The 17,102-nt window shown below is 37.0% G+C and overlaps 1 protein-coding gene and 1 pseudogene across 1 annotated transcript in view; one reads left to right on the plus strand and one right to left on the minus strand.

Annotated features, from left to right (window-relative positions):
• Nucleotides 1-5,592: 5,592 nt before the first annotated feature.
• On the minus strand, nucleotides 5,593-7,222 carry LOC102750887 (histone-binding protein RBBP4-like; annotated as a pseudogene).
• A 1,010-nt stretch (nucleotides 7,223-8,232) lies between these two features.
• The window catches only part of MEI4 (meiotic double-stranded break formation protein 4), a 200,173-nt gene continuing 191,303 nt past the window's right edge, over nucleotides 8,233-17,102 (plus strand). The window contains exons 1-2 of the mRNA XM_081827507.1: nucleotides 8,233-8,275; nucleotides 8,424-8,611. Of these exons, the coding sequence (XP_081683633.1) occupies nucleotides 8,233-8,275; nucleotides 8,424-8,611 (231 nt within the window). The remainder of the gene's footprint in view (nucleotides 8,276-8,423; nucleotides 8,612-17,102) is intronic.

The following is a 17,102-nucleotide window of genomic DNA, read 5'->3' on the forward strand; positions in this document are numbered from 1 at the left end:
AATTGGACACAGCAATGTGGCAATCGGTACACTGGAAAGACTCCTGGACTGAGATGTAACACCTAGGTTAAGGTATCAGCACTACTGCTAACGGGATGACACTGGGCAAGCGGCAACAGAGCTGAGCTGCAGACACTCATTTGTAACATAGGAATAATAATCACCCTACTGTACAGCATTAATATGGGAGTCAAGGAGGATGGTGCTGGGAAGGTGCTCTGTCCACAGCCCTTGCCTCACGCCTGTCAGCTGCCCTCTCTTTGGCCTGCTCTTCTGTGTTCTTCCATGTCAGCATGACTTGCTCCCTCACCTCCCTTGGCAGCTTTGCTCAAAAGTCAGCTGCTAATTGAGGCCCTTCTTGACCGCTGTATTTAAAATTGCAACCAACCGTTTACCTTCTCTCTCCATCTTACCTGCATTAGTTCTCTCAGCTGTGTTTATCACAATTTGACATACATGTATTTTACTTACTTATGTTGTGACTCTTCCCACTAGAATGTAAGCAATGTGAGCTCAAGAACTCATCTATTTCTGTCACTGCTATGTTCTCTGGACATAGCAGGTCACCAAAAAATACTTATTGAATAAATGCATGAATTATGATCACGTTTATGTCTCTGATGTGGTCTGACCCTCAAAAAGCACAATGAGATGCTTCCCAGGTTTTTTTAACAGAAGAAAAGTATAGCTGGTACATTTATGAATTGTTCTTTTATTGTTTCAATTTCATAAATTAATGTGTCAGTTAATTTCCATGTGCTACAAGGGTAATTTCTGACAGAACAGTTATCTGAGCTGGACTTCTGGAGTGAAATATTAGAATTTTCAAATTAAGAAATGTTACTGAAAATGAAAAAAAATGTAGTTTATCACTGTCTTCTGTTTCTAATGACTCAGAGTCACAGTTTGGTGGGTAAATGCATATACATTTTTATTTTAAAGTAACAACAACTCGCTGAATTTCCTGTTTCTTTGCTCACTAGCTATTCACCATCCTGATTTCTGATTGATAGTGTATCTTACAACCAGAAGACCTTTGTCTCAAAGGAATCAGTCCTACCTAGATAGTTGGCTGTTTCTGTGTTAATATGGGTTTTTTGAGTTAGTGGATGAGGGGGAATTGACAGGACAAAGTAGGCAGAAATGCAGATGTACTTAGGCCCTACAAATAGGAGAGTAAGTAGGGCCAGAGGGGTGCTGAGATCTCAGCTTGACTCCCAGCTTGAACAGAGTCTAGGAAACATGTTACCTGCCCAGACAGAGTTCTCAGGGTTGGGTTAGGAAAAGCTCAGTCATCTATTTGAAGTAGGTTGTGGGGTTAAGATTACTGGGGTTGCAAGGAGTGCCGAATTTCCAGACTGATTGCCATCTTCTGTGGTTTAGTGACTTGCACATGGAGCTCACTGGTTGCCTGGTCTTAATGGACTGAAACAACTGAAGTCAGCCAAATGTCTGATTGTAACAGGTGATGTGTCTACTGGCAGGCTGAAGAGGGAAAAATTTCCTCACAGAAGAATAGTGTCTTGGGATATAGGGAAAAAAAAAGATACTCTTTCCTTACCCTAGAGAATTGACTCTAGATCTATGAATTATTGACATGCTTTCTTGTTGTTGAACATTTGCACGTCCACTCAGATCAAATAATGCTGTCAGCAGTTAGTGCTTTGTCAAACTCTTCTGAATTTAAATTTGCAGAATCATGTTTGGTAAGAAAGCCTGAAAAATCCCATAGCTTCTTATTTAAACTTATTTTCAATTTGCTCTAAAGTGTATTTTAGTCACAAAGGAGCTTTCACAGAATGCTATAAATCTATCACTGCCAAATACCAAAACATTGCAAGTATACTTGGCATGGGAGAATGATGACCAAAGGAATGAATTTTTTATTTATATCCCATGTTTTATATGGGAAGGGAGATATGTTTTAGAAGAATCTGTGTTTGTGGTGGATGTATGAAAATGTCTTTATGATTTTACAAAATATATGGGAATTAAAGAAAATAATTTCCCTAGTGGCATCACAGATATTAGGCCAGTGTGAACTTTTAATTAATAACAGCAACAATGATAAAAGCTTTTGTTAAGTAAACAATTACCCTTGTTTAGGGAAATGAACATTTTGGGCACAGAATTGACTAATTGTTTTTCTAGTTATACCAGAACTGCATTTGGATTCAAGCTTACTAGTTGGGTGTCAAGGAGGACATTGGTCAATGGAATGGTTAAACTAATAAAATTGGGTAGGCAAGCACAAAATTAGGAATTATGTGGTTTCAAGACTCATTTTGTCCTTCCAAATAAATGGTATGGGATAGCATAGCTGTAATAGTAGTGATAAAAATACCAATCCTTGAGTGCTCGTGCTTACCGTATGCCAGGAACTGTCTTACATGCTTTACAACCGTGTTTTACTCTAGTCGTTAAAACAGTCTTGTGAAAATGTTACTATAACATATTTTTCACTTTATGGATAAAGTGAGATGCAGAAATTACTTTGTCATTCAGCTGGCAAAGGACAGAGCTGAATTCAGCTTGCAGTCCCTCCATTCTGAAGTCTTAGTTCTTCTGCTACCCAATCCAACCAGGATCTACCTACTTATTCAGACCCTCTTGGGGGGGGGCGGGGTTTGTTGGAGAAGTGAAAAAAGGGAAGGCGACATAGCCCCTGAGCCCCAAGGAACATAATCCTACCAGAAAGGAAAGACAAAAGCAGCTGGTTACTGATTAAGAACCAGCATCAGTGGTTCCGGTGACATGTAGTCCAGTTGTTGAGAAAAGGGAAAATCACTGTGGGCTGACATGGTTTTTAGGGAAGGCTCTCTGGAAGAAGTAGACTTCAGCCTATGCCTTAAGTGAGATATAAGCTTTTTGCCACAATACATTGTATCCTTTAGTTCTATCAGAATTTTATGAACGCACCCTCATAGATTTCTAGCCTTGTTTATCTTAAAGGGCTTCTGGGACCCTATAAACAAATAGTTCTAATACATGTATATGGTTGACCCTTGAACAACATGGGAGCTGGGGGCACCGATCTTGCCACACAGTTGAAAGTTTGAGTATAACTTTTGACTCCCCCAAAACTTAACTAATAGCCTACTGTTGACTGGAAGCCTTACTGGTAACATAGTCGATTAACATGTATTTTGTATGTTATATATATTACATGCTGTACTCTTAAAGTAAGCTAGAGAAAAGAAAATGTTATTAAGAAAATCATAAGGAAGAGAAAATACACTTACGGTCCTGTGCTATAAAAAATCCATGTCTGAGTGGACCCGTGCAGCTCAAACCCATGGTGTTCAGCAGTCAGCTGTACTTTTGATGTCACAGTTCACTTCCGAAAATGGGTATCATTTATTGCTTATCCCTCCTAAAATGTGCAAGGAGATAATAAGCTGATGTTGTCTTAGAATTAGTGATGTCTTAATATCAGCTCATTCATGCTGTCTTCTGTAAAGATGTGGGAGAAATAGAGTTCAGAGAGGTGTTTAGGAAGAACTGGAAGTGTTCTGCAAGAGAGCGAACAAGGCTGTACGAAGACAGCTTTCCACATTTCAGGGTCACACCCACAGTAAATACTTCCTTTAGCAGTTGTGTTGGCCTGACTGTATTAACTAATGAATTCTTTATTCAGATCTCATCTTTATTTATTTATTTGACACAGAGGGAGAGCACAAGTAGGCAGAGTGGCAGGCAGAGGGAGAGGGAGAAGCAGGCTCCGCCCTGAGCAGGGACCCCAACGCGGGGCTTGATCCCAGGACTCTGAGATCATGACCTGAGCCGAAGGCAGATGCTTAACGACTGAGCCACCCAGGTGCCCGCAAATCTCATCTTTGGGCCCTTGTTTTAAAATCACTCCAAGATCATTCAGTCATCCCAACAGAAAATAAAATCTAAAATACATATATGCTATAACATCTTAAGATACACAAAAAGGAATAAAGAATAATACAGCAAATATCCGTGTACTCAACTTCCAGCTTAAAAAACTAGATTTTTGCAAGACAGAAGAAACACTTCCTCTTTCTGATTTTACCCGTTCCTTCCCCTGCAGAATTATAATGCTAAATGTGAAATGTATCTCCCAATGCATTTCTTTGTACTTTTTCTACATAGTTATATTTCTAAGCAATATATAGTATTGTTTATATTAATTATATCAAATTATATGCATTTTTAATGTTTGCTTTTTTCTTTTACTTATGAAATACATCTATTTTGATGTGTATAGCTCTAGTTCATTCATTTTTTACTGCTCAGTAGTATTCGATAGCACAAATATACCACAACTTACTTAGCTATTCTTCTAGCAACAGATATTTAGGTTATTTGTAATTTTTCATTTAATAAAGTTGTGAAGAATTTTGAACATGTCTCTTGTGAATATATGTGACAGTCCTTCATATGTTTGCAGACCATTTCCTTAACTTTTCTGTGACTTGCTCATTTATCTCTTTTGCTCATTTTTTCTTTACTGATTCATGGACAATTTTTAGGTGTTACGATTATTCATCTTTATTGACTGTATGTGTTGAAATTTCTTTTCCTAGGCTGTAGCTTATCTTTTTACTTTTTTGCTATTCTTTTGATGAACAGACTTAAATTTTTTTTTTTACATGTAGAAAAGCAATTTATTCCATTATAAGCACTTACACAGTTAGTCATGGAGAGTAACAGGCTTGCTGGTGAAACAGGTCACCCAAAATAGAGATGGTACCAAACTAGTGGTCAAGGACTAACTCCTAAAAAAAAAAAAAAAAAAAGCAACTCTTATCCAGGATTAATTTAATTCTAAAAACAAATACAAGCTGTCAATTCACTCTTCTCAACTCAACTGGACAGTCACCTGTGGTATAACTGTCAGGTAAAAACATTCATCTTGGGGCGCCTGGGTGGCTCAGTTGGTTAAGTGACTGCCTTCGGCTCAGGTCATGATCCTGGAATCCCGGGATCGAGTCCCGCATCGGGTTCCCTGCTCTGCGGGGAGTCTGCTTCTCCCTCTGACCCTCCCCCCTCTCATGTGCTCTCTCTCTCATTCTCTCTCTGTCAAATAAATAAATAAAATAAAAAATCTTAAAAAAAAAAAACATTCATCTTTACAACTTGGTGGTCCTAAGTTTTTTAAAAAAACCTTTCACAGAAAGGAAAGAAATACGAAAAAAGTTCAAGAAATACACTAACAAGCAAAAATATATGGGGAAAGAGGAACACATAGTTTGACTTAACTGAAGAAACTGAGAGGAGATTGGTCTACATAGGAAAATGTGCATCCTGGAAAGTCAGGTGTGAAAATTTTAGAATAGGAATTTATATGACTTGAATCTCCCCCATTTCCTGAATGAAAATGACATCTTGTGGTATTTATACTTCATGGCTCAGACACCTACCTCACTTGGCTCTACTCCTTCCTTACTTTAGCCTTTACTTAAAGGAGTCTGAAAAACTTGGGGATATAGCCTAAGAAGAAAAATAACCACACATAATATTCCCCTTTCTGTGGCTACTTTAGACCTTTGTTACTAGAAAATTCCTGAAGAAAATTTAAATATAAGTCTATGGCTTTACTGAATCAAATCCCCCAGTTAATATTTAGAAAATACCCTCTGGGCTAATAACATTGTTGATGGTACCTATCATAGAGGGATAGCCAAACAAAGTCTGTGTCTCAAAACCAGTGTTAAAAAAAAAAGGGGGGAGTCTAAAATCACAAGAAGTGCAGACATATCTAGAACCCTTGTCCTTCTGGATGCACACTTCCTTCAGGATCTTCATTATTATAAATGTTCTCTGCCATTTGCCACACTTGCATGATATTGTCTTCTGATACAGAACAAATCACCCAAGGTTCATTGGGATTCCAGGAGAAATCAGATATCTTGGCAGTGTGACCACCATGAATAAACAACAATTCTGGTGGCCCATCTTCTGCATCTTCCAGGGATTGTTCCTCTCCAATTTTACTTAAATCCCAGACATTCAGTCTGCGATCAGTACCACTGGAAGCCAAAATAGTTTCATTGTGAGGCGACATCTGAACCTGGAATATTTCATCCTTATGTGATTCAAAGGGATGCAACTTAAGTTTTTGATTTCTCAGATTCCACAAGGCAACAGTCTTGTTGGTTGAGCCTGTGGCCAAAATGAACTCACTGTAAGGATTGAAAGGCAGTTCACTTCAGCAGTGTGAGCATCAACTGAGTGGCTTTGTTTGGAAGTATAGTTTGAATGAGTATCCCAGATCGTAAGTTTCTTATCATCAGCAACTGACCCAAACAGAGACTCATGGAGCAGATGCCAGGAAACATCATCTACTACTGCTGTATGTTCTGTAAAGATGGTCTTCGCATCCACCACTTTTCCTTCCTTTGGAGCAGCACTGATGTCCCAGAGGCAGATGGCGTGGTCGTCTGAATTAATTAAAAAAATCTTTTTTAAAAAATCATAAAATCAGAGTATAAGGGATGACACCCATGGGGTCATCCAAGCCTCTGGGCTCCACATCCAAAAGCTCTTAAACTCACATTCAATGGGTCTCCAAGAAAGAGAATACCTGGAATACTCCAAGCCAACATCCAACTACATCACTGCTTTACTACAAAGCATGCAAATATCAGTCAGGAATCTTATTGAGGGGTTCACTGGGGTTTTTATTATCCTCTTCTGAAATCAGTGGTAATTTTTATTAATAGTAAATCATTACAAAAGTTACAACCATTTCATAGTAAAGTGAGCTACAATTTATGACTGGTGATGATAAAAATGAAGACAAATCATTGAGATCCAGGTAAATTAAGAGACATCAAGAGATAAAACAATGGTTTTTATGAGGATCTCTCCTTGTAAGTCCTTATACTTGTGAGTGGTTTCAGGAAAGACAAGATTTCTGGAATTCTGGATATTGACAACCCAAGTTGTCATGACAGTTTGGCTTTTGGTTGCATGGTTGATAAGCTCTATTTGGCCTGGCTAGACCATGACTGTGTAACTCAGGCCATTAAATCACTGTGCTACTAAGATCAAACTTATCAAAAAGATGATGATGAGTAAGTAGAGAAGCTTGAAAAGGACATAAAGACAGCCATAAGAGTGAACACCTCAGGATCACTCTACTGAAATTGTATCCGAAGCCTCTGCTTCTTCCTCCATTACAGTTAGCAAAAGCCCATCGGAATTACTCATGGTTACCATGAGCTTTCTGTACAGGAAGGAATGTGCACATGATGAGCAAGTGGGGGAGGAGCAGAGGGAGAGGGACAAGCAGACTCTGTGCTGACCATGGAGCCTGATGTGGGGCTCGATCTCACGACCCTGAGATCGTGATCTGAGCTGAAATCAAGAGTTGGATGAGCCACCCAGGAGCCCCTAAACTCTGATTTTTATTAAATCTCTTATCAGATTGAAATATGCTTAATTTTTAATGGTCCTCTGCCCCTTATCCCCCTTCCATTATTATGAACTTTAAATTAAGCAAGGAATACATCTAATTCATCTTTGATCAGATTCTAACACAGTTTTGGCTTCTAGTCTTATATATACTCAATATGTTTGTGGAACTGAATTGCTGTCACTGAGTTTCCATACACCAAACAGAATGGTTATTAAAAGTCTGACCACATGTTTAGTCTTTGTAGGTAAAAATATAAGGTTAGTGGTCTGTAGAATGACAGTTGTTTGGGCTTATGGTCAAGACCTTTGCATCCCTTCAATCTGCTTACCCAAGAAAATTCTATGAGAAATACTAGGTTTATCGTAAGTTAATTGATTCTCAGGATATAATATACAGCATGGTGACTGTAGTTAAAATTACTGTATTGTATATTTGAAGGTTGCTAAGAGACACGTAGGAAACACTTATTAAATGTTGGGTATTATCAGTTCTTGGGATGGGAGGACTGAAACTGGTTAAAGTAGGTTTTTATGAAGTTGTGCTTCATGGGATATGACAGAATCTCTCCTTCTTTTGTCAGTAGTCTAGTCAAGTATGTATTGTTCAGAGTCAAAGTGGAATTTAGACTTTTTCACTTAGCAGAATATAGGGTGCAGCCTCAGTGTGGGTAGGTATCAACAGCTGAGGCACATGGGGATTTCGGTGGGTGGCTGCATGATACCTGGGAAAGAGTATGTGCCCTGATATCAGACCTGGGCAGTAGGATTAAGGATGTGTGTATAAAAATATCTTTGAATTTCAGTTTCCTAATATGTTAAAATAGAAAAATAATATGATACGGTATGGAGGAGTGGAAGGTAGAAAGAAATACTTCACAAGATTATGGTATGTTGAACAATGAAACTGCCTAAAATATGAGTGATTTCCATTGTTTGTTTATTCTTCTTTTAGGGCTGACAGTCTTGGCAGTTTGGGAATAGACCATTGCTTAGAGAAAGTAATTACAGTCTTTTGAAAGTGCTGTTATTTCTAGGAATAGGGTTTGGCAGTGGAGTCTTCAAGTGCAGTGCTCAGACCGGCAGCATCAATATTATCTGGGAACATGTAAGAAGTGCAAATTATGGGGCTAATGCCAGACCTGCTAATTCAGAAACTCTAGTGGTGGAGTCCGGGAATCTGTGTTTAATGAGCTCTCCAAGTGATTCCAAGGCAGGTTCAAGTGTGAGACCCACTGAAATAGGATGGAGGAGGAGGAAACACCAATTCTGTTATTTTTTTTTGGACTGCTTTCTGTTCTCTGCATTCGTGAAGAGCCACATTTCCGTGGATTGCCTTTCTACCTGTTGCTTTTTGTTAGCCTTCCATTCTTGGCAATGTAGCAACAGCTACATGTGGTCAAAGTGGAGTGCAAGTGGTTAGGTTTTCTTTTTTCCTAACCTTTTGTCGTGTTCTTCTTTTCAAGAATTTGTTCCTGTCATTCACTGTTATGTGGTGGAAAAACTTGGAGCCACAGGACTTCGGATAGTTTGCTTTCATACCTGCACAAATCAGTAGCCAAGATTTGGCTATATAGCTATCTAATACTGTACCCTGACCAATTCTTGTATGTCTGACCTCTCTAAAGTCCCACCTCAGTCTTCTCAGTTCACGGAGATATTCGGGCTCTGTCTGGGTTCCACCTCCTTGCATTTGTGGCCTGCACACTGCCTTCAGGCGATAAGGTGGTGCCGTGTGGGGCTCACCTCATTTGTATGCCTTCTGTATGGAATTACTGCCCTGCACGGCTTTCTGTCCAATGTTTAAAAACTGTTGGTGTATACTTTTTGTTTTGTTTTTTAATTGTTTTAAGGTGGAGTTTAAAATCTGGTCCTTTTAGGGACACCTGGGTGGCTCAGTTGGTTAAGCATCTGCCTTTGGCTCAGGTCATGATCCCAGGGTCCTGGGATTGAGTCCCAAGTCTGGCTCTCTCCTCTGGCAAGGAGCCTGATTTTCCCTTTCCCTCTGCTGCTCCCCCTGCTTGTGCACTCTCTCTCTCTCTTTCCCTCTTAGACAAATAAATAAAACCTTTAAAAATAAAATAAAATAATAAAATAAGTCTGGTCCTTTTAAACTCCATCCCTGCTAGAAATCCCTTGTTTTATCAAGGTAAAATTTACATACAATGGAATGGGAAGTATTAACATGTATCACTGAGGGTTCTGACAAGTTAACACACCTGTGTATCCCACCCAGCCTCATATCAAGATCTAGAATTTATCAGAACCCTGGGAAATCCCTTCAGTCTTCTTTCCTGCTTATCCCTTTGCCCTTCCTCTTCTCCCCATAATGAAACATTATTCTTATTTTGTCTGCCATTGATTAGTTTGTTATAGAACTTCATTTAAATGGAAACTTAGAGTATGTACACTGTTGCATAAGTCATTATTCACTCAGTATAATGAGATTTATCTACAGTGTTTAATGTATCAGTAGTTCATTCCTTTTTATTGTTGAATAGTATTTCTTTGTATGGATATACCAAAATTTGTTTATTCATCCTGTTATTGATGAACACATGGTGTATTTCCAGTTTTTAGCTATTATGAATAAAGCTGCTATGAACATTCTTATATAAGTCTTTGTGACATATATTTTTATATCTTGGGTAAGAGTGAATTTCCTGGGCTATAGGGAGATGTATGTTCAACTTTCTAAGAAACCTTAGAGTGAAAGGTGAAACCTTTTGCAGAAATGGTTATGCCATTTTGCATTTCCGCCAGCTATATATGAAAGTCCCAGTTGCTTTACACACTTCTTACCTTTTTTTAGCTCTTCTTGTGGATGTAAAGTGGTGTCTTTCTGTGATTTTGATATGTTTTTCTTATTGGATAAGAATAGTAATAGTGTTGAATACCTTACCTTATGGTTATTGACTATTTTTATAGTTTCTTTTATGACATATTTATGTCTTTTGACTATTTTTTAGTTGGGTTGTTTGTCTTTTTTCTTAATGATCTGTGGAAGTTCTTCATATAGTCATATCCAAGTTCTTTGTAAGATATATATATAATGAATATTTCTTCCCAGTTTGTGGTTTTGCTTTTCGTTTTCTTAATGATGTGTTTTGATGACTAGCAGACTTAATTTTGATGAAGTCTGTCAGTGTTTATACTGATTAGTGCTTTTTATGACTTGTGTAAATCATCTTTCCCATGCCCTAATTCAGCCTGTTTTCTTTTTTAGTTTTAGTTTTTACACGTAAGGCTGTGATTCAACTAAATCTGTGTGTGTGTGTGTGTGTGTGTGTGTGTGTGTCTAAGATCTGAAGAGATGGCGATGTTCATTTTTTCCATGTATTTAACTAATTGTTCTGGCATTATACATGAAAAATACTTTACTTTCCTAATTGTCGAGGTGCCGTTATTGAAAATGAATTGACTGTAAGTGTGGCTCTAGTGCTAAACTTATTTTATTCCATCGATCTGTTTGTCTTTATTTTAATACGACCTGGTCCTGATTGCTCTGTATATTAAGTGTTGCAGTTAAGCAGTTTCATTTTCTCAGCTTCATTCTTTTTCAAGCTATTCTAGTATAAAATTTAGAAATAATTTGTCAAGTTCTACAGGAAACTTGATTGGAATTTTGATTAGGACTGTGTATAGAGGTCAATTTGAGGAGAATTAAGATCTTAGTAATATTATCTCTTCCAGTCCGTGAACACAGTATATGTCTCAGTTTATTTAGAGCTTTAATTTTATTGGACAGCATTTTATAGATTTCAAGGTAGAAGTCTTTCACATCTACTGTAAAATTTATTCCTAATTATTATTATTTTTAAAATTCTAACTTAAATTGATTTTGTGTAAACACGTAATGGATTTTTGCATATTGACCTTGTGTCCTGAGACCTAGCTAAAGTCACTCAATTCTAGTAGTTGTTTTAAGATTCTAGGGTTTTCTGTAGACATTCATGCTGTATATTAGCAAGTAGAATTTTACTTCTTTCTTTCCAATCTCTATATATTTTTATTTCTTTCTGTATTCCACTGTCTGTTGTCTCTAGTAAAGTATTTAATAGAAATGAGAATAGTGGATATCTTTGTTGTGTTTTCAGTCTTAGAGGTAACGCACAGTGTTTCATCATTAAGGGTAATGTTTCCTGTGGATTTTTATAGATCTTTATCACAGTGAGTAAAAACCCTTTTATTTTTTTTTTTGTTTTGTTTTTGTTTATGGAGAGTTTTTTTTAAATGATGAATCAGTTTGAATTTTTCATATGTTTCTTATGAAACTATTAAGATGACCATTGTTGCTTTTTAAATAGTTTATTGTGTTAGTATGTTGAATTACAGTGATTGACTTTTGAAAGTTAAATCAATCTTGCATTCTTCAAAAAACTCTTCCGTGATGGTGTTTTTAAATATATTGCCGGGTTTGGTTTGCTAGCATTGTGTAAAGGATTTTTGAGTTTGTGTTTATTACACATATTGGTTTGGAGTATGTTTTTTCCCCTTTGTAATATTTTTGTAAATTTTGGTGTTAGGGTTATATCAATATACATATCAAATTATAAAACAAGTTGTGGTATTTCCTTTTTCTCTGTTTCTCGCAAAAAGAGTTTGTGAGGTTCGTTCTATCCTCTCTCCTTTATTTTTTGAAAGATTTCATATAAACTTGGTACAGTTTCTTCGTTGTTTACTAGAATTTGGTAGTGAAACCATGTGGGAATCAAATTTTTGCTTGAGTGTTGTGAGGTTTTTAATAAATGTGCATTTCTTTAATACATAGAGGGCTACTCAGAATTCTTTGTCTTCTTTTGTCAGTGTTGGTCAGTATATTTTTTCAAGGAATGTATTCATTTCACTGTAAGTTCTCAAATTTATTAGCATAGATTGTTCATAATATTGCATGAGGTTTTTTTAAATTTTAATTCCAGTGTGTACTTAACATACAGTGTTATATTCCTTTCAGGTGTACAATATAGTGATTCAACAATTCCATATACTACTCAGTGCTCATGATAATCCCCTTCACCTATTTCAACTATTCCCCCTCCCACCTCCATTCCGGGAACTATCTGTTTCTTCTCAGGGTGTTAAGAATCCGTTTTTTGATTTGTCTCTCTTTCTCTCTTTCTTTTTCTTTTGTTCATTTGTTTTGTTTCTTAAATTCCACATGAGTGAGATTATATGGTGTTTGTCTTTCTTTGACTGGCTTATTTCGCTTAGCATTATACTCTACATCCATCCATGTTGCTGCAAATGTAAAGATTTCATTTCTTTTTCAGATTTTATTTTTACTTATTTATTAGAGAGAGAGAGAATGCATGCACAAGAGGGGGAGGGGCAGAGGGAGAGAGAATCTCAAGCAGACTCCCCACTGAGCATGGAGCCTGATGAGGGGCTCTATCTCAAGACCCTGAGATCACGACCTGAGCCAAATCCAAGAGTCAGATGCTCAACCAACTGAGCCACCCAGGTGCTCGATCCCAGACCCTAGAATCATGACCTGAACCAAAGGCAGACACCTAACTGACTGAGGCGCCTGGATATGTGTGTGTATACACACACACACACACACACACACACATACACACACCCCACTTCTTTATCCATTCATCTGTTGATGGACCCTTGGGCTGCTTCCATAACTTGTCTACTGTAAATAATGCTGCAATAAACATGGGTTGCATATATCCTTTCAAATTACTGTTTTCATATTCTTTGGGTAAATACTCAGTGGTGCGATTAGTGGATCATAGGGTGGTTTTATTTTTAATTTTTTGAAGAACATCCATACTGCTTTCCACAATGGCTGCACCAGTTTGCATCCCAACCAACAATGCACAAAGGTTCATTTTTCTCCACATCCTTGCCAACACTTGTTGTTTCTTGCGTTTTTGATTTTAGCCATTCTGACAAGTGTGAGGTGATATCTCATTATGATTTTGACTTGTATTTCTCTGATGATTCGTGATGTGGAGCATTTTACATGTGTCTGTTGTCCATCTGTATGTTTTCTTTGGAGAATTGTCTTTTCACATCTTTTGCCCATTTTTAAATTGGATTTTTTTTTTTTTGGTGTTGAGTTGTATAAATTCTTTATATATTTATACAGACTCTTTAGCAGATATGTCATTTGCAAATATCTTCTGCTATTCAGTAGGTTGTCTTTTAGTTTTATGTTTCCTTTGATGTGCAGAATCTTTTTATTTTTATGTAGGCCCGGTAGTTAATTTTTGCTTTTGCCCTTGGCTCAGGAGACTTATCTAGAAAGATGTTGTTATGGCTGATGTCAGAGTAATTACTGCCTATGCTGTGTTCTAGGATTTTTATGGTATCTGATCTCACAATTAGGTGCTTCATCCATTTTGAATTTGTTTTTGTGTATGTTGTAAGAAAGTGGTCCAGCTTCATTCTTTTATATGTAGCTGCCTGGTTTTCCAGCACCATTTGTTGAAGAGACTGTCTTTTTCCCATGCATATGCTTGCCTCCTTTGTTGAAGATTAATTGACCACATAAATGTGGGTTTATTTCTGGGCTTTCTGTCCTTTTCCAGTGATCTGTGTGTCTGTTTTTGTGCCAGTACCATACTGTTGTTGTTTTTTTTTTAAGATTTTATTTATTTGGCAGAAAGAGACACAGTGAGAGAGGGAACACAAGCAGGGGGAGTGGGAGAGGGAGAAGCAGGCTTTCCACAGAGCAGGGAGCCTGATGCAGGGCTCGATCCCAGGACCTGCGATTATGACTTGGGCCGAAGGCAGAGGCTTAACGACTGAACCACCCAGGCACCCCTACCATACTGTTTTGATACTGTAGCTTTGTAATACAACTTAAAGTCCAGAATTGTGATGTCTCTAGTTTTACTTTTCTTTTTCAAGGTTGTTTTGGCTACTTTGTGTCCCTTGTGGTTCCGTACAAATTTCAGGATTGTTTGTTCTACTTTTGTGAAAAGTGCTGTTGGTATTCTGATAGAGATTGCATTAAATCTGTAGATTGCTTTGGGTAACAGACATTTTCACAATATTTTTTCTTCTAATCCATGAGCATAGAATATCCTTCTGTTTGTATCATTTTCATTTTCTTTCATCAGCAGTTTATAGTTTTTGGAGTACAGGTCTTTCATCTCTTTGGTTAAGTTTATTGCTAGGTGTTTTATTATTTTTGGTAATTTTGCATTAGTTTTTTAAAGGCTAGAGGATATATAGTGAATTCCTTCTGTTATTCCTGATCTTGGTATGATTGGTGTTATTTCTCTTTTTTCTCGATAAGTCCTTCTAGACATTTATTAATTCTATTAATCTTTTTTAAAAATTAACTTTGCCTTGTTAATTTTCTTGATTGTTTATTTCCTATTTAATTGCATACTGATTATATATTTATGATATCCTTCCTTTCACTTCCTCTGTTTTTTGCTATTCTTTTTCTAATTTTTTATGATGGAAATGTGGGTCATTGAATTTAAGCCTTTCTTCTTTTATAAAAAAGATATTTGAGGCTATTATTTTTTTACAAGTTGTTTAGCTTCCTCTCTTAAAGTTTAACAAGTTGCGGTTTCATTATCATTCAGTTTGAAATAACACTTTAATTATATTTGTAATTTTTTCTTTGTACCCTATATTATTTAGAAATGTGTGGTTTGGGGGCGCCTGAGTGGCTCAGTCATTAAGCGTCTGCCTTTGGCTCTGGTCATGATGCCAGGGTCCTGGGATCAAGCCACGCATCGAGCCCCCCGCATTGGGCTCTCTGCTCAGCTGAAGTCTGCTTCTCCCTTTCCCATTCCCCCTGCTTGTGTTCCCTCTCTCGCTGTCTCTCTCTGTCAAATAAATAAATAAATAAAATCTTTAAGAAAAAAAAAAAGAAATGCACAGGTTTGTTTTCCAAATATTTGAGAGATTTACTAGACATTTCTAATTGTTTTTCTTGTGGTTAGAGAACATATTGTATAAGATTTCAATCTTTTGAAATGTAATGGGAATTGTTTTGTCTCAGCATATGATCTACCTTGTTGAATGTCCCATGTGAACTTCAACAGAATATGTACGCATCTGCATTTATAAGGTGTAAAGTTCTATAAATGTCAGTAGGTTCAAGATGGCTGGTATTATTTTTCAAATCTTTTATATTGTCATCATTGTTATTCATGGTTTAGGTATTCTATCAATTACTGAAAGAAGTGTGTTAAAATCTTCACATATGATTGTGGATTTGTCTCCCTTAACGCTTTTTCAGTTTTTCTTTCCATATTTGGAAATTCTATTATTGCTATTATGTGCATGCCCATTTAGGATTGTTAATCTTCCTGATTGACCTTTTTAAAATCATATGAAATGTTCCTCTATATCTCTCATAATATTTTCTTGTCATGAAGTCTCTTTTGTTTGATATTAATAGAGCCATTCCAGATTTCTTATGTTTACTGTTTGCGTTTTCAGTTACTTTCAATATATCTTTGTTTGAGAATAGTTAATTACCTTAACCTACATACATATTTATAATTTAGTCCTTCAGACTTGAATGAAATAACTTAGCTAGAGCATCTAGGTAGAAGTTTTCTTTTGAGATAAATTGCCAAATATATGTGTAAATTAATGAATTTCCTTAATTTTCTCTATTTCAGTAAAATTTGTAAGGGGATAAAACCCAACTCATAAAATTGTCTCTAGTAATTGAAAGGACAAATAGATTTAGACATAGAAATATGATGAGTTCAAGATCTGAATTTCTTCTATGGCATGAGTTACTTTGAGAAATTACTATGGCTTTAAACAAATTAATTGATAACCCCAGAGTAAAACTGAACACTGATACAGCTAAGGCTGTATTTGAGTAACCCATTTATAAGATAAAATAGATTGATATTATTGCCAATAAAAGACCTCTTTCAGGGTTGGAAGATAGTATGTTAAAAAAGATTCTAGAAATTTTTAATACAAAAAGCATTCCCTAAAAGAAAAAAAAAACGGACACCTAATGCAGTGCTGTTCTGCTTAAACTTTCCATGGGCACTAAGGTTCAGGCTTGGCCATGGTGTTGTTATGAAGCTGTTTCTTGGCTATCATGAGTTTGGGTTGGTAATCTCAGATTGGTCAGATCTAAATTTTGAGGAGGACAGCAAGTTTTGATGGGTACAAGAAACAGGGAATTTGGAAAGTTTGATGTAGTTGCATGGAAAAAGTAGACAGTAGTTGTTAGGCCACAGGATTGCTGACACTTTGACCTTGAATGGTTCCTGTTATATTGGTAGAGGTTGGGTATTGGTTACAATAGTGGAAGGAAAGCTAGGGACCAATTCCTGTTCCAGATGCCATCCCCTGGTACCAGGGACATGTACCTTGTGCTGTTTTTTGTTGCCATGGAGGGTACTGTGCTGATCTTCTAGAATGGCCAGCAGCTTCTTCTGATATGCCTTAGTTGGTTAGGTGTTGTTATAGTGGTACTCAGTGGGACAGGAGATAGGTAACATGGATCCAGTGAATTGACAGGTTTTTGGTGGAGAAGACCATTGTATTGATACAGGATGCACATTCTGTGGTGTGTCTGTCTGATTTTGGAGGATACAGTGCCATAGAACTAGGCTGGGAATCTGGGCAGGAGCAGGTGGGAGCAGACAACTGTGGATGAAAGCTTGAGGATCAGTTCTGAGTGATGGCTTACCTACAACAAATGCTATATTGCCTCTGTGTGTTTGTTGTCTGGAGCAAGTTGAGGGGCTGAGTTCTTTTTTTTTTTT

The sequence above is a fragment of the Leptonychotes weddellii genome, chromosome 8 (assembly GCF_054177405.1).
Source record: "Leptonychotes weddellii isolate Sample4059 chromosome 8, ASM5417740v2, whole genome shotgun sequence".
NCBI lineage: Eukaryota > Metazoa > Chordata > Mammalia > Carnivora > Phocidae > Leptonychotes > Leptonychotes weddellii.